Source organism: Mytilus galloprovincialis, chromosome 13 (assembly GCF_965363235.1).
Source record: "Mytilus galloprovincialis chromosome 13, xbMytGall1.hap1.1, whole genome shotgun sequence".
NCBI classification, from domain to species: Eukaryota; Metazoa; Mollusca; class Bivalvia; order Mytilida; family Mytilidae; genus Mytilus; species Mytilus galloprovincialis.
The window spans coordinates 36053165-36077602 of NC_134850.1; the positions used below are offsets into that span (position 1 = coordinate 36053165).

The window sequence follows — 24438 nt, forward strand, 5'->3', positions numbered from 1 at the left end:
AACGGTTAGCAATTACATAACTTCTGACTGTTCACTAGTTATTTGAATTTACAAGACATTTAAGCATTCTGAGGTATAATAAAGCCGGTCCCTGACCAGAAACTACTGGATTTTAACATTAGTCAGTACAGAAGTTGTCGTCAGTGGTAATGGAACAGTAAGTACAGATGCTTCCTGCAGAATAAGAGACATCGTTGGCTGTGTGGTGTAATAGTCAAACTTCTGAATCAATAACCTCTCGACATGGAGGTTGAGAGTTCGAATCCGGCTTGTTGAATGTGTGTTCTACTCAAATCCAAATTGACGTCATCAATAAAAGATGGCCGCCACGAAATAGCGAAATACTGCTTAAAGTGCCGTTTGTTGTTTTCTTTATTGTGTTGTGATGATTGTTGTTTGTCCGTTTGTGTATTTCCTTTGGTCACGATGGTGTCTGTCTTTTATGTTTTTGACTGCCTTATTTTTGCGATTTCTTCTAAAGATTATTATGAAATACCATAGTAAAGTTAAAAGTTAAATGAGAGAAAGAAGGACAACTTTATACATCTTCTTTGACCTGGTTATTAAATTATATTTTTACAAGAATCTTCAAAATAATGATTGGATATCATATATCATTTAGCGATTTAATTCAAGTGTGAAAGGAACAAGAAATAGGGATTGGATTATTGCCACAAGAGGGCTATTTTGAAAAGGTTTCATTCTGTATTAAAGTTATCGCAGCCCCAACTTCATACTATGTGAGATTGAATAAAAAAAATCTTTCGAAATAATGTTCCGAAGTGCAAATCATAACTGCAAAAAGATAGCTCAACATCTGAATATTACAGGTTTTGGCAACTTTTGAGTTTTATATGTCAACAAAACCAGCTTTCTTAATAAAACAGAAATAAATGATGGATATGAGCTGTGTATTTATCTGTCAGTGGCTTATGAAATCATTTTTTTAAAGATTTAATCAATGCAAAAAAGTCATGAAAAATATGCAATAGTGTCTTTAACACCAAAACCTAGAACTGTATTTAAAGTTAATTTAATAGATACATGCGAAATGATTAAAAAAAAAAAGCCAACATGGAATTCAATAAAACTTTTAATATACACATTCTGTTAAAGTCTTTTCTGTATTTTTTTTACAGCCCATATAAGTAAATCAAACACAGGAAAGTGACCATTGCTCTTGCATGGAAATAATGATGCGTATAGCTCAGACACGAATTTCTTTTTTTTTATATCTTGACAGCAGACATACAAAATATTGGACATCTTACAGCCTTCAACAATGAGCACAAGTAAAACAAGTTAAGATACATAACCTCTAAGTTTCTACTTGTTGTTTTATCGCCTCAAACGTGTATCTTCAAACACAATGTTTAATAGAAAAAAAGTAAATGCTACAACTATATTTTTTCACTTGAATGTAAAAAAAGTACCTTACATTTAGAATTCAACAAGTACAAAAATTGTGATAAAAATGACAAAACCTAATAAAATATTCTGACAGCAATATGAAAGGAAAATTAAACTAATGAATTTTAAATCGTCTTTATCGAATTTTTACACTATAATATTCCTCAGTGTTGTGTACAGTAATAATGACGAATTGTTATGTATGTATACCGCCATCTTGGATTGTACAATCACAGTGCAAGATCGGTCTAGTTATTTTCCAAAATATGCAAATTTGAGGACAGATTTGCAATTTAATAGTAAGACTGCTTATTGTTATAAAGAAAACTTGGTGATTTATTGTTATATCCAAAATATTTAAACAAATACCTTTTTTTTTTGTTTTAAGAATCATTTTTTTCATATGAGACATTTAAGGGAAGATAACTCTTTTAGTAAAAAAAAATATATTGGACAAATAGGGATTTTTTTTCATTTTTACTTGAAACAAGAAAACAAGTTCAGTGACACCATTTTTTCTTTCTATTTTCTTAAAACATACAATAAAACCTATCTACTCACAATTTATTTCAAAATTCTATCACATAGAAAAAATATTATGCACACAAATGTGTATTTTCATGAACAATCTAACCAAATTTAGACAATTTTCAACGACTCATAGCTTTAAAAATAGCACGGTGACCCATACTTTTTATAATATTTTTGAAAAAAAAACATACTAAAATCTTTATTTTGACAAATTATAAGAAAATTCTGTCTCAAAAAGTCTATTCTTTTGATCTACCTTAAACTGGTAAAAAGAGCGTTAAACTATAATACCAATGAAGAACTACACATATACATAATATGATAGCTAAAAAGTTGTATCGTCAAACTTTAGACGAAACTTGTTCAAAATGATAGTTTGGTCCACATGACATGTTTTCTTCTCGTAGTTTATACAATTTTGGTTCACTGTTGAATACAGCATTGCTTGGTAGTTTCTTTTTCAATAAACTTTCACTGTTATAGACTACTTTATCTGGAAGCAGCTTTGTATTCATTAAACTTTCACTTGTATAAACTCCGTTATCTGGTGGAAACTTCGATTTCATTGAATTTTCATTCTTGTATTGTTTATTATTTGGAGTTTTCTTTCTCGACAAACTGTCACAGTTATACATTTTATTATTTGAAGGTGTCTTTTTCATTAAACTATCCATATCGTTTGTTGAGTAAGAATTTGTATTATTAAACTTCCTTTTGTAACCTCTCGGAACACCAGGTGCTGTATACTTGGACATAAACGGACGAGGTGCTTCCGAATCAGCAGTCGAATCACTCACTTCCGTATTATTCTTCTCAACGTAAACAACTATCAGACGATACAGTAACAAAACTATCACCAACGAATTCTTGGAAGTGAAGAACATATTTGTGTAACTTAGAACTCCGTACTTGAATATAAGCAAAAGTCGCAGCACAAGAAAAGGAGCATCTTGTAAAATAATTGATATAAATATTCCATACACATCTGCGGCACAACATCCTGTCTTTTGAGCCTTGTCGTAATGTCTTGTCACCAGACCAGATTGATCTCGTCTCGCTCTCGCTGCTGTCAGAACGAGGGTGAATTGAATGAGACTCAATGACCATAGTCCAAGGATTATAATACAGAGAAGTTTGTTGTAACGGACCTAAAAAAGAGTAATTAAAATACATTAAAAGCAAAAAAAGAAACAAAAATGAAACAAAAATAAAGATTTTAAATATACGTTTGTGATATTAAGATTTATTGGTGTAGAATTACGATGGTCTGTGCCGCTGGGGTTTAATGTATGCTGTATTATCTGATATCATCAGAATGGTGCGCATATAAAACATTGATAATGTAGAAATAAACAAAGTGTGCTAAAAATTATAGCTTCAGGTCCTACCATTTCAACTAAAATTAATATTAAAAAAAATCTTACCAAGTAACTACATGATTGATTTATATGAAATAAATACCATAATATGTTGAAATATTTAAGGTATTAGTGTTTATTTGGTCATTATATTATTCATGCTCATTTTATTTTTCTGACGAGGTGAACTAAAAAAAAATATTTCTTGAAAAGTTTGCTATGTATTCTGTTCAAATTAGAATAGAAAAAAAAACATCTTTTGAGTTAACCCATCAGATAACGAAAACGAACCTCAGTTAATTTGTAACATGTTTTTGAAAAATATCGCTTATGGATGAAATAATAGGACATTTTTTTGAGTTGAAACTGACTTTTTCCTATGACTTTGCCATCAAAAGAGAATAAAGTAATCAGACCAAATTCGTTAAGTATCAACTCTGCCTAAGACAATTTGAAATGCTTTTCCATTCTGTACATTCGATTCCAAAATCACCTTTCAACAGGAAGTTTTAATTCTCTTAGAATTTACAAACATTATAACAAAGCACTGGAATTAAATTTTCATTACCTGCTCTTCTTTGAAAGCTTCAAAGAATTCAACGATGTCTGCTGCAGTGCCAATATAAACCAATAGCAATTGAGAGAGCTGGTCATGTGTCAATTTTCCTTTTGGAAGTAACCATCTTCCCACTATTAGTATCAGCAGTAGTATTTGCTCGAGAGTACGAATCCACTGATCCGCAGACAGCAGAATTGGAAGCCTGATTTCAAGATGAACCTGTAGTGAGATATAAATCATGATTTTTACTAAATAGAATAATATGCGAATTTTTATTAGAAAGAGTTTTTGGTGATCTTCCGTTGCATAAATGTTCTAAGTATAATGGAGGTAGAAGAATATACTATGAAATTGAAGGGACTAATTAAAGACAAAGGGACATGCAACTGCACATTTTTTTCAATTTCACTGCCCCGTAAGGTTGAATTGTAAATGTCTGTTTTGGGGGCATTTCTCTGTTCAAAAATTAGTTTACAATTTTTCAAAGCGAGTGTTACTTTTCCAATGAATAATGGTTACTGTCTCATCGACGTATATCATTAATTGTCCCTTGTTCATTTAATTTCTGTATTCAATATAATGCTCTATTATATACATGTAGCATTATTCTTTTATTTAATTATAAATTTGAAGTAATACTAATTTTAAACAGTTTTTTAATATAAACCAAACTTACCCCTAGTATGCTACCTAAGTTTGCACTGAGGGCTTCTAACGTCTCGTTAAATGCTGTAGTGTTATTGGTGCTTACTTGATGATTAATTCTCAAGTCAAGCTCATGTAACTCTAGGAACCATATGGCTGGTACAGTACTCGTCATGTATATAAACACACTAGGGCAAAACCTAAATAGCAGACATCAAAATTAATTTTAAAAGAAGATGTGGTTTGATTGCAGTTACAATGTCTTAAATTCTCCATTTCTTACAGCTGGTTGCATTGAGTGTGTAGATAAAGGTAATATCTTTGGGTAGCTTGCTTGCTAGCTGAATCATGAAATCATTATAAGGAAAGAAAAACAACCCTCCTTTAAGAGAAGACTAGTCCGACAGATAACTAATATATATGCAGGACTAGGCTACTTCGAAAGGAGGGCAGCTAACCAAAGATATTACCTTTTCCTACAAACTCAATGCAATCGGTGACTATTTAATGAAAGGGTATAGATAGCCTGAATGACGTGTAAATAATCAACGTATTATAATAAAAAAGAATATACTAAAAACGATTTGTCATGATCGTTTATGACGAAAATTAAAGCGTCAAGGAATTTTTTATTCACTTAACGTGCTTTGTGCAAGGTAATAGTTTCAATACACATGCATTATATAACATTATTAAGGATACGGAAACAAACGCAGTTGACATGGCAAGATAAATAGTAAAACAATGAATCTCTGTGTATCAATTCAAGCCGATGTGATTATTCAATATGTGTTTTCTATTTAAAAATAAGTGACAAAAAAAAAAAAAACCAAAGCAGATGCAAGCTGCGTCCGGCACAGTAGATATTTTAGCGAAGTTTGATGTTACATTTGGTTGTTTTTTCTATTTAACATTTCTAATGGTCATAGCCATACTCTAACTTGAGCTGACTCAGAGTCGAAAGCTTATTGATCGAATATAGACAGCACCTCGATTATACATTTCTAAACTGCCAAAATGCAGTTTACACTTATACAAATGTTGCATACCATTTCCATTCTTTTCCCAGTTTCTTTACCATTGTGACCGTTGTTTCTACCAAGAGTAACCCTAATGAAGTAGCCAGGTACCAGTATCGACTATCTTTGGTGACGTAATAAAGGCGCCATATTGAAACGAGACCATGGCATGCAAATAAAAGACGAACAAACACTGCACGCAATATTGTCAAGGAACTTGCCATGTTTAAGACATCATTCAGCTGCTAATCTGAAAGAAAATATATATTAAGTTGAATTATTAAAACAAAAGTGTCCTTTATACTAAATTGAGCAAAATAGAAAACGCTGTATTGGAATATAATGACCGCAAAAATATACAGAAGACCAGGTTTTAGCCATTGCTTGGATTAATACCCAATGCCAACATTAAAACAACTTCTTCATGTTGCTTATTTTTTAATAAGGCCATCATAAACCATATATTGTCCTAACACAGAACTGTATCCCAAGACTGTAGTGTAGCAAGATGTTCTTTTTATGACTAATTCAAAACTATATCAAGCACATAAACTTGCAACATTAGGAGAGTTAACAGCTAAGCCTATTGAACACAATTGCACGTTGTCTGTGGTTGTTCTCTGTCATATTTTTTTGTTAGTTTATAGTTTTTCTTGCTGAATTGTTAAACATTTTGTGTTGTATAGTTTAGTGTTAGGTCTTGGTTTTTGCTCATTGTTGAAGGCCGTATAATCGCTTACTCTACGTCAGTTGGTGTCCGATTGATAGTTGCATCATTGGAAATCAAATTACATCTCCTTATTTTATATAAACCATATTATTATATCGGTCAGTATAATCCTATGTCTTTTACTACGTCCGAAATTGGAACAATATGAGACGTGATATAACAAAGTAATGAATATTCTTTTGCCAATCAACATTATTGCATTGTTATTTATACTTTTCAAATCAGTGCTATAATGGTATTGTAATCCACAGATTTCAGATCAGGAGACGTAATTTTATCTTAATTACACGGCTTAATTACCATTGGGATAGCTGATAAAGCGTAAAACTATGCAATGTTGCTTTTATGAGAGAGAACTATACCCACAATATGCAGGGTTAATCACCTTCTCTCAGTTACCGCAAAGACCAAATCATTACGCGATAAAATGGATAATTTACATCTGACAAAACACGCTCCCGCCAATTTACAAGATTAAAGAAATTTGTTATTTTAAGATTATAGACGCTAATTTTAATCATCATATTTCTAGGTATGTTAGTTTTTTGTTGCTGTGTTGATAAAACATTGCATTGGAACAAAATCTGATTGTGGAAGGTATTGGATATTCGCACGTTTTATTTTGTACGAGTCAAAGTCACGTCAATATCAAAGATTCTAATGATTAATCAAAATATGGATTGTCTTCAAAAACAGAACAAAAGGTATTTCACTTAGTATAAGAAATGTGCATTATGACCTTTTGCATATTTAAAAAAATCAGTTAACACATAAAAAAGACAACAATTTCCAAAAGAATTCATTTATATTCTAGTTAATGTTCCAAGAAAATTAAATTTTTATTTTTTCAAAGATCAAATATGCATACACTACACATATATTTGTTATTATTAACGCAATTAACTATGTTTTAACCAACTGAAATGAAAGATGTCGTATTCTTTCAGAAAATATCAAGTTACTGTAATTACATTTGAATACTTGCAATTCGAGTAAAACCGTTTCTTTTAAAACCAAAAAAAAAAAAAAAAAAAAAATGTACATGGTAATGCATGCTATTGAGAGTTTATCCTTGATCTTTGACAGTCTACTGCGCATGACTCCTTTTACGGTGTATTTACTCCCCCGCACATTTAGATGAAACCCATTTTGTCTGTCGCTGAATAGTCATACAGAGGATAGATAAAAGCAAAACTACAAAGACATTTTTTTTGGGAACAACATTTAATAGACATGATATCAAAAGCAGACCAAAGTCTTTTTTGTTAAAAATCCTTAAAAAAGCAAAATTTATAATCAAGCAAATGCACGAACATACATGTAATACGTATTAACGGAATTCCCAAAACACATGGTGAGTAAAAACTAAATGCAAAGAACGGGGAGGATTTTTATATTATTGACTGATTTTATTACATCATATTTATATGCAACAAAGTTCTTGAAGTGCTTCCTCATTCCATGTGTTCTGTCCTCGACCTACATATTATTTTACGCCTACAATTTCGAATCACATAATGTAATACTGTAAATACTGTTCTGTGATTTTTCAAAGCTTTAGAATAATATTAATGTACTACAAGTAGTTTTATTAGATATATTAAAGCAAAGCAAAGCCCATACAGCATAGTAAACTATAAAAGGCCCTGAGATGACAAACGTTCAAAAAATTCAGGCGAGAAAACTAAGATCTGCTACCACAAAGCTTTCTTTTTTTTAAACAGCAAATTAAACAAATATTATGCTTATTCGGAGTTTCGTCTTTTATTGAAACCTTGATAGTTTTTGCCTCCTTTTATACATTACTTTGAACTGGCTTTCGGTTGAAGATCAATAATAACAAAATTAATGAACTCCGAAAAAAAAAATTGAAAAGGATTAATCCTTAAAAACTGTCAAAGCTAAATACTCGACTATAAATATCAACCAATGAAACAACTCGAAAGCAACCGTCATATTCATGACTTAGTACATGCATTTTCCGAAGTTTTTTCAATTAACTTTTTTTCTTACTTTCAGAATTAGTTTGCATATTGGGTTCAATAGCCTATATTAAGTACGAGATCTAATACTAATACGATGTTGAAACAAACATTTTTAATGACTACAGTAAATATGGTGTAAAATATTATTGGTATTTAACTAAGCAATTAAACATTCTTGTTTGCTGAAAAAATATTCTGAAGTATTTTATATGATAATTTAATTATCTTAAGCATTAGAAACAAGTTACATCATAATATGTTGGTGGATTAAACTTTAAAATATCAAAGCGTAAATTGAAATACAACCAGGAAGTTCGTAATTAAGGTAAACACGTGACACTAATTTCAAGTTCTGAAGCAAGGTCGTCTGCTATCGGAACTTAGATACGTAACACATACATTATGATACATAAAGCTTTCTGAATTTGACTATTTGATACATTACGATACATAAAATGTCCATGCAAAATCAAGGTAATCGGTTCCCCGAGTTCTCCCGATTGCAGAGTCACAAGCTTTATAACTTGCCGAAAAAGTCGAGATCATTGGTTCTCCGAATTCTCCCGATTGCAGAGTCACAAGCTTTGGATCTTGCCAAAGTCAAGATCATCGGCTTTCCGAATTCTCCCGATTGCAGAGTCCCAATCTTTGGAACTTGCCGAACAAAGTGAGGGTCATCGGTTCCCCGAATTCTCTCGATTGCAGAGTCACAAGGTTTGGAACTTGCCGAACAAAGTTTAGGTAATCGGTTCCCCGAATTCTCTCGATTGCAAAGTCACAAGGTTTGGAACTTGCCGAACAAAGCCAAGGTCAAGGAGAGGAGGGGTAGCTCCGGGTTTGGACAGACTTACGTGTCATACCGTTAATATGTTAATAATAAGGAGATGTTGAAAAATATTGCTGAAACAACTATCAACATGACTTCCAATGACGTAGATAATGACAACTTTATGTTGCCGTACGACCTTCAACAATGAGCAAAACGTATAAGGCGCATAGAAACCTATAGAGTGTCCCGACATTGAAAGTGCAAATCAATTCAAATAAGAAAAAAAATAAACAGCCTAAAATGGGTACAAAACAATAAACGAAAAACATGATACATTGTTATCCAATCGTATAAAAGTTTTTTTTAATCTGCAATTCATCTAAACTTAGCTATGAATACTCATACAGAAAGACAACATGAAATACGTAATCGGCTTATACAAGTAACAGTCCTTTTAAAAAGCAATTTTCATTTTTTTTCAAAAGTGCAAGTATGCATTTTAAAATCCTGGAATTAATGATTATAAAATCTCAAAGTATTTCAAATTCATTCATCAGAAAAAGTAGATGGCTTCAAAGTAAAAGTAACGATGATTATGAATGCATTAGTTATAGAATGCAATACGTGCATTATTACACTTGTATCAAAGTAATGTGCTTGATTTATTTCATTTTTTCCCTTAAAAAACGCATTATTTAAAAGTTAAGGCACAAAGTAAAACCATCAGTTTTTGTTAGCTTTCGCTGATTAAAGCATTTCATTTTAGATAAGTATACTGGGTAGCTCTAACATGACTAAACATAAAAGGCTGTTGGTTGTTATGGATATGTTTTTATGCATATCAAATGTTTTGAATTGATTATTATATTGACAGACAAGTTTCACACTTGGGTATTGCAACGATACAGTTGAAACAGAAAATGTATGTAGGAAATATCGATACTATATAGTTTTTTTTTTTTTTTTCTTTTTATTTTAGACATATCATTAAAATTGGCAGCAAGAAAAAGTGGCTGCTATCTTGATTGGCTGCTGAAAGTGGCTGCCAGCTTTAGTTTAGTCGTTATACGTTTGTGAGAATTTGCCCTACATTTGCGCGAGAAAATGAAAATACATTTACGCGAAGTTTACATGTTGAGAAACTAAAACGTTTATGCTGATTATAATTATGTTTCTAATCGAAATAATTGATTGATGATTTCTTGATGTCCAGTGGCAAATATTTCATTCATGTTCAGGAGTAGTCCAAATAATTGGAAAATCATAGAGCTTTTATATAAATATTATGAATTGTGAAAAAAAAACCCAAACAGAATGAAAAATTGAAATAACAATGTGTAAATCGACATTGAGGTTTAAGATTATAATTTTTGATAAACTAAGTGACTTTTCGATGAACGGCACACTTTTCATCTCGATATAGAGTTTGGAAATGGAGACATTTTTCTTCGATATTCACAAAGAAAATATGCAAATGTAGATTAAAGGTTGACATCGAACGAAAAAGATCTTTTCTTTTCTATTAAGCTATTTGAAAATTAAACATTTTGAATACGCTTGTATATATAGAAAATTTCATTCGAATAAAAGCCCCCCTTCTTTTCTAACAAAAAAAAAATAAATTTGTAAACAACAAAAATTTACTTAAATAGCCCATATAAAATCATAAAAACGTAGTTATTACCTTTCGTTATTGAGACACTTCCACTCTCTGGTGACAATATTAAAATAAGAAGATGTGGTATAATTGCCTATCGCACAACCATAATAAGTATTGTTTTAAATTGCATCAGCTTTTATCTTTAAGTGTATATGCACTCACAACGATCATTGCAGAACGGTATATTTAAATTAACTTGTTACTATCTAGTATCAAATTAAAAGAAATACATCTTTTAATTATTCAGAATCCAGCATTTCAATTGACTTTAAACATGACGTTTATACGCAATTAAGCTTATTGAATTTAGACACTATATTTGAGTAGGTTCTTTTAATATTGCATGATCAAATTCACTTTTTGAACAAGTCATTGAATATAGATTGTTCCCGTAAAACGAATTCCATAAAACGTATTATACAACAGCAATTTTCATTAATGGTAAAAGTTGTCGAGTGTCTATTGTAGGTTATATCCAATTGTCATGACACGAGAGCAATCGAGTGTGCCTTATTTTTTATTCAAAGAACTTTGCTATCGTTTTTATAACTGAAAAGGTTTTCATGCTTCAAAGGTTTTATTTGATGGATTCAGACGGACATATATGATATAATGAAACTTTTGTGAAGTATTTTATTGCACCAGAATTTTGGTTGCAACTTGAAAAGTTTTATTGCTAAATATAATGAAAAACTTACTATTTACAAGGGGAAAATCTAATGAGATTGCTAATGTATATTATCCGTCTCGCTTACTTAGAATATGATGCAGATTTTGATAAGATTAATAAAAAGAAAAACGAAAATGCGTATTATTTCAATTAACTGGAAAATTTTATTTTTGCAAACAAATAGCGAGCCGAAAAATGAATTGATCCTGAATTTGCTACAATTTCAAAATATAGTAAATAAAACTCACTTACAGTCTTATATGATTGTAAACACTTTCACGTATTGACTATCCAACGATCATAAAAGCATAACAAGCATCTGCCAGAATGGATAAATATGCAGTAAAAAGATTTCCCTTTATATAACACAACTGATTTGAAAGGCTTTTTAATTCTAGCACGTGCACTTATTGCTTGAAGTCAATATCATATAATTTGATAATGCACCAAGTAAACCTGTGATGCTGAAATGCTCTTGAAGGAGTTTTTTTTTATGAGTTTCCCTTCCTTTAAATATGAATTATGTTATAAACATCTAATAATATTAGTTAGATAACTTCAAACTCGTTAACGAGATTGTTCGTATTTGCACGTCGGATATGCCTAATTATGGACAAACTTTTTTATGAGAAGATGTGGTATGAGTGCCAATGAGAAAACTCTTTATCCAAGTCACAATTTGTAAAAAGTAAACAGTCATAGGTCAAAGTAAGGCCTTCGATATTGAGCCTTGACTCACACAAAAAGCAAGCTATAAAGGGTCCCAGAAATGACTGTAAAATCATCCAAACAGTAAAACCAACGATCTAACATATAGAAAACAAACACTTGATACAGGCATGTTCCAGAGAAACAAATGGTGCGTTAAACTTGGTTTTGTAGCTAGCTTAACTTTCCTCTTGTGTGACAGTTGTTTATAAATTCGTTATAGTGGCAAAATTGGTTGATCAACCCAAAAAACAAGCATACGAGGTTAATGTGACGAAACATGATTTTGATAACTACTGAAGGAAATTTCGTTTTTAAAAATCAAAATCATAGGGTCTGACTCACTTCAAATGCATTATTATAAAAAAAAAATTGATTGCCAATGAGACAATTCTCCACAAGAGACCACATGACATAGAAATTAACAACTATAGGTCACCGTACGGCTTTCCGTTTAGTTTCGTTTTGTTAACAAGTTTAAACAAAAATAGATGTCGTTAGATTACCAATGATACGACTATACAGACCGAAAAGAAAAATGTTAAAACAATTAGAGGTCACCAAATGGCCTTCAACAATGTGCAAAACCAATTTCTTAAATTATATAGATGCAAAAGTTCCTAGAATGACAAAATTGTAAAACATTTTAAAAGACAAAAAACAACGGCCTGATAGATAATTCAATACTGTACGAAAAGCAAAGAATGACAGACAGCGACTAGCGAAAGCCACTGAATAACAGGTTCCTGGCTTGGGATTGGTACACAATGATTGTTGTTTGGCGCGCAACCTACCCCTAACACGTGACTGCGCCGTTCTGTTGTTATTTGCATGTTATGAGAATTCATATAGACTTGCAATTGCAAATAGCAAAAACAAAATATTATGTGAGCCGAAGTTCTTTCATTCTCCCTACACTTCTTGTTGCAACTGAACAGTTTTTAATTTCATCATATAGAAATTATTCAAATTTGTGTAGAAAACCCAGTTTAAAGACATTGATACATAATGGCGATTAAATGAAGCTGAAGTTTTATATAAATATTGTGCGCGTTCATTGACACCGCGTCATTTTCAAATGTTTCGTAGGACGTTAACGTAATAATTGATTATCCATTACTACCACGCGCTGTTTAAATTGTATTTGTTTTGACAGGCTGTCGACAGGACCAGTAGCAACTGCAAAAACACTGCACTCAAGGTAACATGGATGTGTAAACACCCCTTGCTGTCTAATTACCATACAGATAAGACGGTAATATACATAGCTAGCTCAAATAACCAGTGTAAAATGCTACATCGAATTACGTCAAAAGGAAAATTGAAACCTGATGAACTTTAAAACCAAAAAATAAAAAAAATATGAGATTTGTAAAATTTATTGTTAACGCGACTCGATTTGAAAGTACGATATCCTTGCGTCAAGTTGTGTTGATAAAAAATAATCAAAATGAAGAAACATGTAGTTTGTGAAAATTGTAGAAGTCTAATTCAAAATTAAGAGAATCAAAATAAACAGCAAATTAAGATATCACGTTTTGTTTTACTGTTAAAAACATAGCATATATTATCTAGTAGAATACTACTTTATCATTAAAATTATTCATTTTTCCAGAAACAATCCAAATAGCACACTGTACCCCGATCGACATACCTATAATAAAAATAGTTCTTTTTATTTGTTCTTGTCCTAAATGGAGTATTTGCCACTGGACTCTGAACAAGTACATGCATTGAATTGAAAAATAAAATGTAGTAATTGTTTTCCTATATAGTTCTGCTTCTCAAAGACTTCAACACAAACTAACTCAGTATACAGGTAAGTCAAAGCAAATCTTCTGCCCATAACCTGAGTACAGTTTGCATGCTTACTAAAACTATTCCTTCAATGGTCGAACCAACTAAAGACTCGCACTAAAACCTTAAAACCGTATTCTTGAACATAGAAATTCTTACTCGTGCGGTTGAAATAGTTACACTCATGCCACTTATAATGATCACATATTAACTCTAGATGGTAAATGATAAATTCAGATTGTTTGACACTGTATTAAACAAAAACAAAGACGTATATTTTTTCAGAAGGCATTTATATGTCTGGACGCGAGCATCTGACGACAGAACATTGTTAGTTACTTTATTATTCCGATATGATTGATAAAAACAAAAAGACAATATCAAAATTATACAAAAATGCTCACACGACAATGTTAATATACAAGGTAGTGATTACAATATACATAGAGAAACTCGAATTACATATAAATGATCAGAGATGTCATCAATTACGAATTTCTGAAATTGTATAAAAACCGTTCGACGACATTAATATTAGATTTAAGAGACAACAGTATCTTCAGTTTGTCTCAAAGACTCAAAGATATATGCAGCATTATTAAAGAGAGCATTCAACTATATTGTAGACTGGTTGATTGTGTCGGTTTACTTAAAGTCCAGTTACACATACTTCATGCTTATTTCTGTTTGCATAAGTGTTACCATAGGTGAACAGTTGTGGCACTGATATTTAATATGTGTTCCTCTTTTTTCCATGGTGGGCTCGTTGGCCGAGTGGGCTTCGTGTGTTTTCGTTTTTGCTTTTGCCATTTGATTAGGGACTTTCCGTTTTGAAATTTCCTAACAGTTAAGTATTTTTTTTATTTTTTTTGTCTACGCAGTTCATCTACCGTACCACTAGTCTGTCAACACCACTTGGTCAACCCAGAGGTTGTGAGTTCCAACCCCGCACGATGCAGAATCGCACAACTCCATCTTTATTTGATTAGCATTTTTAGCTTTCCTGTAAAAGTTGGGTGCTGGGTTCAATTTAGCGTTGTGAGGCTAGTAATACAGTATACATAATGTTTTTAACAATAGGAAGATGTCTGTGTAATATTGCAAACTCTAAATTGAAGAAGATTATTTTTCCAGTTCTTAAAAGAAGAAACGATGAATTTGAATTTTAACGATTCTTATTGCGTTGCAATTGCGTGATATAATCGAAATCAATGCTTTCTCGATTCACACATGGTAAAAACAAAAATGATTGCTACCTAAATTACAATAAAACAATATGATATAAAATATCAAGGCTGTTGAAAGTTATTTCAACCATGCATTCAGACTCTTTTGTTTTTGCAATCAAACTTTTGAGATCATTAATGTCAAATTCTCTAACAGATGTTAAGACACTTCGTATCATCTTTGAATTGTAAAGGTGGAAATATAACTCGACTACGTCATGGGAAATCTCATCAAATTAAACGTGTTGATGATCGGGTAATTTGACGTAATTACATAAGATTATGAACATCCGGTATTTCATCATACGAAGGGTGATGATGATTTAAGCAATGTTGGTATTTCATGACTTGTTGCTATCGCACAAGAAAATTAAATATGCATAAAATATTATCATAAAAACAAATTAAACATATTTTCGATAGAGAGGATGAGTAGTGCTGGTTTTCTCGTTTGAATTGTTTGTTCACATTTTATCATGTAAGTGACTATACTGCAATTGATTTTTCCTCATTAAAGGTGTTGCGCAATGTAAGGCGTATCTAAACATTCTCAGTGTGTTTTCATATAGTAATTCAAACTATTTGGTCCTTTAAATGGCAAACGTAATATTTGCAACACTCGTAAAGTATAGTCTGATCTTGATACATAAAAAAGCCTTTTGCCCTCAGCAAATATTAATCATAGTGTACTTTTCCCAAAATACACAAAACCACTCAATAGAGTCAAATTTCGAGTAAAGACCCCAACATTGTCCCAACATCTTTTTTTCTATAGCTACTATGATTATGTTTCATTGATTCAAAAAATCAAAGTGTATAGATCGATAGCATGTGAAGCTACTACCGTAACCGTAGGTGGTGTCGTCACAGACATATAATCCTTTCAAGATCCACCAAAGGCAACAGTAGTGTTATTCAATATTCATAAATCGATTAAGTGAACAAAAAAATCTGGGACACAATCCAAAACCGATTGAAACCCAACGGAATAACAGAAACAATGAACTGCTGCAAAATGAAACGCCAAAATATATAGGAACGGACTATTTAATGACAACTGCCATATTCCTGACATGGTACAGGACATTTTAAGGGGAATATGTTAGGTCGAATCTGGTTTTATGGCTAGCCAAACCTCCCGCTCATATGGAAATTTAAAACAACACAGTTAAAATGACAATCTTAAATGTATGGCTTCAATAACTGTAAAATATGCATTTAAGCATTGTCGCTCATTGCAGCTTCCCTTATTTTCAGTCAAAGTATCGTCATTCAAGAACTTTTATAAATCCCATTCAAATTGTGTTAATACTTCCCAATGTTTGTTTCCCAAATAACTTTAAAAATCCAAAGTAGGTCTCGTTATTTAAATGGAATTGACTGATCGTATATTTGGGATTATCTTACATGAAAGTTAATGCAAAGTGCAAGCTTGAAAAAATGCCATCTTTTAGAGGAAATTAATCGTTTAGTATTACATGCCATTGAGTATAGGCATTGTCCAAACTCAATTAATGTTCATCGATGAAAGTTGTGTGCGCGGGCACCTGTCATTATGAATAATAGTTTGCCGATATTTAAGAATTATCTTGGTCCTATCTATTACAAATATTCACCATTTTAGTTTCTTTCTAAATTGAATACAATACCTCTAAGACATAATTTATGACATGTAAGGAAAAGTAGCATTAACAAACTGTGAAGAGCAACCAAAATGCATTAACCTGTAATACATACGTTTAACTCGCATAATAGAGTGGAGTAGTGTAGTGAACTTTTGGAATGGAATTGAATACAATATCTAAAAGACATGATTTATAAAATGTAAGGAAAATTAGTATTAGAATGTGAAGAGTAACTATTATACATGATAAAAAGTGCATGAACTTGTAATGCATGCGTTTAACTATGTAGTAATGATGTTAACGTTCGATAAAACAACCGTAGGTGTAATTGAACTATTTACTGCAAAACATAAATTCTAAATTTTCAATAATGGTTTGGTACACTGTACCTATTACAAGATTACACATATTTTATACTGAAGTAATTAGTAAGATTGTTGCATCTTATATCTTTTTGTGTCGATAATTATTTTGCAACTTCACAACGAAGTTGTTTCTAGAAATCGACATTAAAACGTTTAAAGGGCGTCAGTTGTCTTGTCTTTTATGAAGGCATGCGGAATAACTTTAATATCCACAGCTAAATCTTGTTTTTCTATACTTCAAACGAATTTACAGTAAGATTGGTAGAAAATTAACCGGGATTCGTGTTGTTATATACGAAACACTTATTTTTCAAATGTAACTAATGGAAAGCTTAAAATACATGATTTCAAAAATAAAAGGTTACAAGGGGCCACTCATCGAAGTTTGACAAACAAACATTTTGATAATGCCAGAGTTTAAGAAAGAGATTCGATTCAGTGTGTTTAATGATTCAAAAAGTAATGTTCCTATATCATGACTTGTTGCTATCGCACAAAAAAATCAAATAAGCGTAAAATATTCTCATAAAAACAAATTGAACATATTTTTGAACTACAGTAGGTACATCGCTGATTTTCTCGTATCCACATTTTGTCATGTCGTTGCTTTTATGTAATTGACTACAAAAAGGGGCTTTGTACTTTTTAAAGGCAAAATGTAGAGCGTAAATGTGTTTTCCTATGGTCACTTAAAGTATGTCGTCGTTCAAATTGGGAAAGTAATATTCGAAACACTCGTAAAGTATGTCAGATCTTACTTCATGAACATACCTTTTGCCCAAAACAAATGATAACTGTTTTGTGACTAGTGAACTGTTCTCGAAAATTCATAAAACGACTCCATAGAGCCACATTTCGAAAAGAATAACTTAATATAGTTCCAACAACTTTAATCGATAGCTACTTAATTTGCTTTTTATTAGGAAGCTAGTACCGTAACCTTCTACGCTGTCATCACAATTCTGACTAGATCTATAAAGGCAACAGTAGCATACGCTATTCAATAGTCATAAATAGATAAAGCGAAAACAAATCCGGTTCACAAACTGAAACCGAGCAAAACACATCAACTATAAGAGGAAAACAATGGAACAACAAAAACACTGCACTGCTGCAAAAACAAAAATAGAAATAGACTATTCGAGAACAACTGCCATATTTCTGAATGGTGAACGAGACATTGAAAAAAAAATGGTGGGTTGAAGATGATTTCATGGCTAGCTAACCCTCCTGCCGCTTATATAGCAATGTTAAAAATACCGTTAAAATTAAATGACAACTTTACGCGACAGGATTTAACAACTGTTAAATATGCGCATATACATCGTCGCTCATTATGTATATCTGTGCCTTTTTTTTATATGGAATGCATCAGTCTAAAAAATACCAGTTTAGTCGAAGTATCGTCACACAGGACGGTTTATAGGGACCGTTCAAAGTATGTTAATTTTTTCCAATGAATGTCTCGCCTATGAACCAATATGACTGAGAGAAAAAAAATCAAAATTGTGTCTTGTTGTCGTAACGGAATTGATTGATCGTATATTACAAATCATTTGTATTAGTTTACATGATAGTTGATGCAAAGTAGAAAGCTTGAAAATAGTCATCTTTAAGAGATTATATATCTCATAATGTTTTGGCATTGTCCAAACTCAATGAATGTTCATTGTGAAAGTTGAACGCGTGGGCACCTGTCATAAGAAATAAATACTAGTTTGCTGATATTTTAGAGATGTCTTGGCCATATTTATTACAAATATTCAAGATTTCGAGTTGAATACAATACCTGATTTATGCAATGTAAGGGAAAAGAAGCATTAGAATGTGAAGAGCAACCATGATACATGATAAAAAGTGCATGAACTTGTTATGCGTACGTTTCTCTGATATAGTGTATTGTTCATTGATGAAAGTTGAATGCGAGGGCACCTGTCATTAGAAATAATAGTAAGCTGATATATTAGAAATGTCTTTACCATATTTGTTACAAATATTCAAGATTTTGAGTTAGATACAATATCTCCAAAATATGATTTATGAAATTTAAGGGAGCTGGCTTCTCAGTTTCAAAGTAATCAACTTTTCAAAACACTAGTTTATATTGATAGGGGATTAATAAAGGAATCAAAAGAGCAAAAAATATATATAGGTCACCGTGCTTGTTTTCGAGATATTAGCCATTGACATTTTGGCGGGAAAATGTTCTCTCTTGATTTTTCATAACTTTATCATTGACAAGTTCAAGTCCTCAAAAACTATTAAAAAATAATTAAAATTTTATTAGACTTTAACAGACAGCTTATCATTATACATGTAAAAGAATTATAAAAAAGAAAAATGGGCGTCACCGGGCAAAATTTGTTAAGGCATTCAAATGGATAAAACCAGAGGATTCCGAAAATCTGAAAAAATTCCAAAACATGACAAGCGAGCTTCCTTAAGGAAAAAAGTAACATCAGAATCAAAATGGAGAACAACCATTATACATGATAAAAAGTGCATGAACTTGTAATGCATACGTTTCTCTGATATTGTGTATTGTTCATTGATGAAAGTTGAATGCGAGGGCACCTGTCATTAGAAATAATAGTTTGCCAATATTTTATAAATGTCTTGTCCATATTTGTTACAAACATTCAAGATTTTGAGTTGAATACAATATCCCCATGCATAATTTATGCAATGTAAGGGAAAGGAGCATTATAATGTCAAGAGCAAACATTATGCATAATAAAAAGTGCAACTTGTAATGCATACTTTTCATAATTTTGCTATGTTATTTGCGTTAACGTTCGATAAAGCAAAGCAGTTGGAATTGAACTATTAACTGCAAAACAAATTCTTATTTGTCAAATATTTGGTACCTTGTTACAAGATTTCACATATTATATCCTGCAGTAATTAATAAGATAGAAGCATGTTATATCTTTTTTGTGTCGATATTTATTTTACAACTTCACAAGAAACTTGTTTCTATGAATCAACATCAAAATGTTTAAAGTGAGTTGGTTGTCTTTTATGAAGGCAAGCGGAATAACTTTAATACACCCACCTACATGTTGTTTTCCTATACTTCAGTTGAATTAATGGATGAAAATTAACCGAGATTCGTGTTAATATATACAAAACACTTTTTATCAGTGGAACTAATGGAAAGCTTAAAAAAAACATTATTTCAAAAACAAAAACCCTGCAAAGGGCTAATCATCGAAGCTAGACTAATTTCAAATTTGATGTCGTCCAAGTTTAAGAGAGAACTTATAAGAATCAGTGTGTTTGATAGTCTGAACCAATGCATTTAAATTCTTGCCATAAATAAAAGTAGTTAAATTTGATTTGGTTTAAAGCTTCTGATAGTAAAAAACAAATAGGCAATCTCTGAGAAATGATTTCCTAAAACGGTATACTATGTTTAATGTGTAATGTTACAGAAATCTTACTGGTTACCGTGAAGTAATGCATTTTCTCAAAAACCTGTTTCGTGCTTTTATTTTACTCTAAAACTGATTACCGAAACCGTTTTTCTTACTTGCTTTCGTTATATCGGTCTAGGCATAAAATGTTTGACGAAATATTAATGTCGTCATTGTAGATCCTTGTATTATTATATTCACGAAGCCCGTTAATAAACCTCATTTTATATTCTCATTCAATGCAATTCTACCACCATTACCAGATATATTATCTATAATACTAAAATTACGAGGTCCAATTTGTCAGCCGTCATCACGTAAAAACGACGAATCAAAGAATTCAACTTTATATATAACTAATATAGTACAAAGGTGTAGATTAAAAATTACACCACTCCTGGCCCTTTTGTTTTCCACGTAATTAATATTGCCAATAATTAAGAAGTTCCGGGTCGAGTCCGATACCAATAGTATATTCACCTGTTACCGATTACCTTATCTGTACGTTCCGCATTTGACAGGCGCACCACCAAACGGTGTATTCAGGATTAATATGCTATATAGTATTACACGGGTCATAATCACAGGGTTGACACTACTTAATTGTCAAATTGTTACCTATTGTAGTATTTTAATCAGTTAAACTTTCTAAGATAACAATACGAATCTATAATACTAAAATTACGAGGTCCAATTTGTCAGCCGTCATCACGTAAAAACGACGAATCAAAAAATTCAACTTTATATATAACCAATATAGTACAAAGGTGTAGATTAAAAATTACACCACTCCTGGCCCTTTTGTTTTCCACGTAATTAATATTGCCAATAATTAAGAAGTTCCGGGTCGAGTCCGATACCGATAGTATATTCACCTGTTACCGATTACCTTATCTGTACGTTCCGCATCTGACAGGCGCACCACCAAACGATGTATTCAGGATTAATATGCTATATAGTATTACACGGGTCATAATCACAGGGTTGACACTACTTAATTGTCAAATTGTTACCTATTGTAGTATTTTAATTAGTTAGACTTTCTAAGATAACAATACGAATACTAAAAATCTGGACTAAAATAAGGCGTATAGGTACATTTTTCAATTAGCGGGCATGACGTAAAACAGCGAATCAAAGAATTCAATATGTATAACTAATATAGGACAATGCTGTTGATTAAAAAATACTCCATTCCAGGACCTTTTGTTTTCCAAATAATTAATATTATCAATAATTGATAAGTTCCAGTTCGACGGGTTCAAACAGAAAGATTTGAAAGCAGAGAAAACTGTGTATCTTATAATCAGCATGACTTTATAATTTATCAGATGACAATACTAATACTAAAATAAGGCTTGAGCATAGTTATATACTTTAATTCAGTCACGGACCCGCGATATACGGGTGTGTTCTAGTATAAATAACACATAGCTGAGAGGGTGATAGGGTAGATTGGTCCCCCGAGAAAACATTGTCAACCGCGGCGAATACGACATTTTAACGTGAAGTATAATAAAATTATTTGTTTTCTTAAGCTTGTTATTGAAAAAGGGTGCTTAAATTTCCTTTATTTACGAAATCATGATCATTGCGACATCATATCCGTTCTGAACAATCATTAGCCCTATTAATCGTATTGATATTACCGATAACCAACGAATGAAAGAAATACTAAATATCTGCAAAATATTGACCTCGTCTGGTAAAACATGTAACAAATTAAAAATATTTTAAGTTGCACCTAATTTACTCTATATGGCAGTGAATTCGTACAATCCAGGTTCGATTTTGACATTTTCTTACATACATTTTAGTTATGTTCTAAAGAGGATTATTGGATTAAAATATAATCTCATAATGTCACCTTCTGCTCTTGTACCCTGAGATTTAATCATGTATTGAATTATTGTCAATCGTGATGCAGACATTTTGATTAACTATGAATAATTGTTTAATGAAATATTGACCACAAATGCACCGAAAAATACATTTCAACAAAGTCTTTGGAGTCAACTTGTACGGAAATATGGATTCAAATAAAGTGGTTATAATAAAGTTTTTTACATGCGATTTATGAATAAAGTAGGAAGTCAGTAGAATGCATTAAAGAAAAAGAAAAATATCCTCGGTGTTAATAATATGTATTAGAACATTTACAAAGTTTAAGTTACTGCAAACCATAAAGATTTTTTTCAATCGTTCGTTATGGTAACTTTTTGTTGTTTTTGGTGTGTTGATTTGTATTTCTGTAGGTGTTTTTGGTGTGTTGATTTGTATTTCTGTGGGTGTTTTTGGTGTGTTGATTTGTATTTCTCTGGGTTTTTTTTTTTATAAGGGACCGTTTTTTTCTCTCTCGCTTACTGAAGTTAAATTGCAATAAGCATCGACAAAATGCATTGTGGTCGTTGAATACGGTTGACCACGTATACGAAGTTGTTAACATCTTTTTTAACGCATATTTGCTTTAATCTCAAAAGTCTTCGACTTTAATGCAGTATGTCAACACTGAAACCACGATGACTATTATATGCATGAAGCTCGATATTTGTGACTCAACATTTCTTTTGTGTTCGGGTTTTTTTTACGGGGATCTTTTGTCAAAAGGAGATTTGTTAAAATCGTTTCGATGAATTTCTATGTCTTGCTTATCACTCCTTTTGCAACGTGCGTAAAAGAGGACACATATTGTGTTTTAAAAAAAGCCAAAAACCTTTGTTTCATTTGATAACTTATAGGACGTTTTTCATAGAAATCCTTATGCTGCAAGGTCGTGGAAGAAAAATATACTTGATAAATGAGAGGCAACAGATCCAACAGGACAGTTAACATTTTCTAATAAGACGAAAACGAACTCACAATGACATGCTTAAAACCGAAACACAACTAAAATACAAACAGCAGTCCACAAAACACAACATAAAAAGTAAGAGACCGAGGAACATCAACACCAACAAAAACTAGGGTAATCTTATGTGCTCCGTAAAGATAAAAAGATGCTCAACCACATATGGCACCCGTCGTTTACAAATTTAAAGCCAGTGATAAATCACATTAATGGGAAATACCACCGCATTGTGAGACGTTATTGTGGTTATGACAATTGGAACATAAAAAAATTCCATGATAGTTAAAGTCGTTACTGAAATCACGTATTTATTCACAACATGAGTAAAATCATAGAATTCCATCACCAAACAAAACATTCCAGTACCTAGCTTTTGAGAATCGAAATAATTTCAGGTGATTATATTCAAGGCTATCTGTAGAATCAATAATGGAATAATGACACCTACATCGTGTTATCAAACACCATCATATTTTAGTTTTTGAAGGTGGATTGCAGGTGCTGACATTTTATAAAACAAGCATAAAAGAAAAAAGCATTATTGTATATATCTGTCTTCAACTATCTGAAGTTTTTTGATATAGAAAATGTGCAATTAACCAGATGTATGCAAAAGGTGTTTGCTTTCATCAAATGTATGCCTTCATAGATTACAACTTGCGAAATAAATAATAAAAACTAAAATTTGATCAAAGGAGAGCATGTAAATTCATTGGTGAAATATCATTATAAAATAAAATTCAATGGAAGGAGAGGTATATCGAGAAGTCTTGTAAATAATAGACATTTTTTAGATTATCTGTATGTTTCAATTTCGCTTGAGAAAAAAAAACCTGTACTAAAATGTAACATGTATATACGATGTTAAGAACATTATCGTAAATCTAATATAGTAATATTGTGCTTTTGTTTTTTCTACATTGGTTCGATATAATGAGGAGGGTTGAGATCCATTATCACTGAACTAATATATTTTTGTTTAGGGGCCAGCTTAAGGACTCATCCGGCCTCCGGGTGCGGGAGTTTCTCGCTGCATTGAAGACCCATTGGTGGCCTTCGGCTGTTGTCTGCTCTATGGTCGGGTTGTTGTCTCTTTGACACATTCCCCATTTCCATT

General features: G+C 31.8%; 1 protein-coding gene across 1 annotated transcript in view; it reads right to left on the reverse strand.

Annotated features, from left to right (window-relative positions):
- Positions 1 to 704: 704 nt before the first annotated feature.
- Positions 705 to 24438, reverse strand: part of LOC143057038 (transmembrane protein 26-like) — a 34313-nt gene continuing 10579 nt past the window's right edge. Inside the window, exons 2-5 of the mRNA XM_076230260.1 lie at positions 5553 to 5772; positions 4535 to 4703; positions 3868 to 4077; positions 705 to 3089 (exon numbers count right to left, since the gene is read on the reverse strand). Coding sequence (XP_076086375.1) covers positions 2283 to 3089; positions 3868 to 4077; positions 4535 to 4703; positions 5553 to 5746 — 1380 coding nt within the window. The 5' untranslated portion in view covers positions 5747 to 5772 and the 3' untranslated portion in view covers positions 705 to 2282. The remainder of the gene's footprint in view (positions 3090 to 3867; positions 4078 to 4534; positions 4704 to 5552; positions 5773 to 24438) is intronic.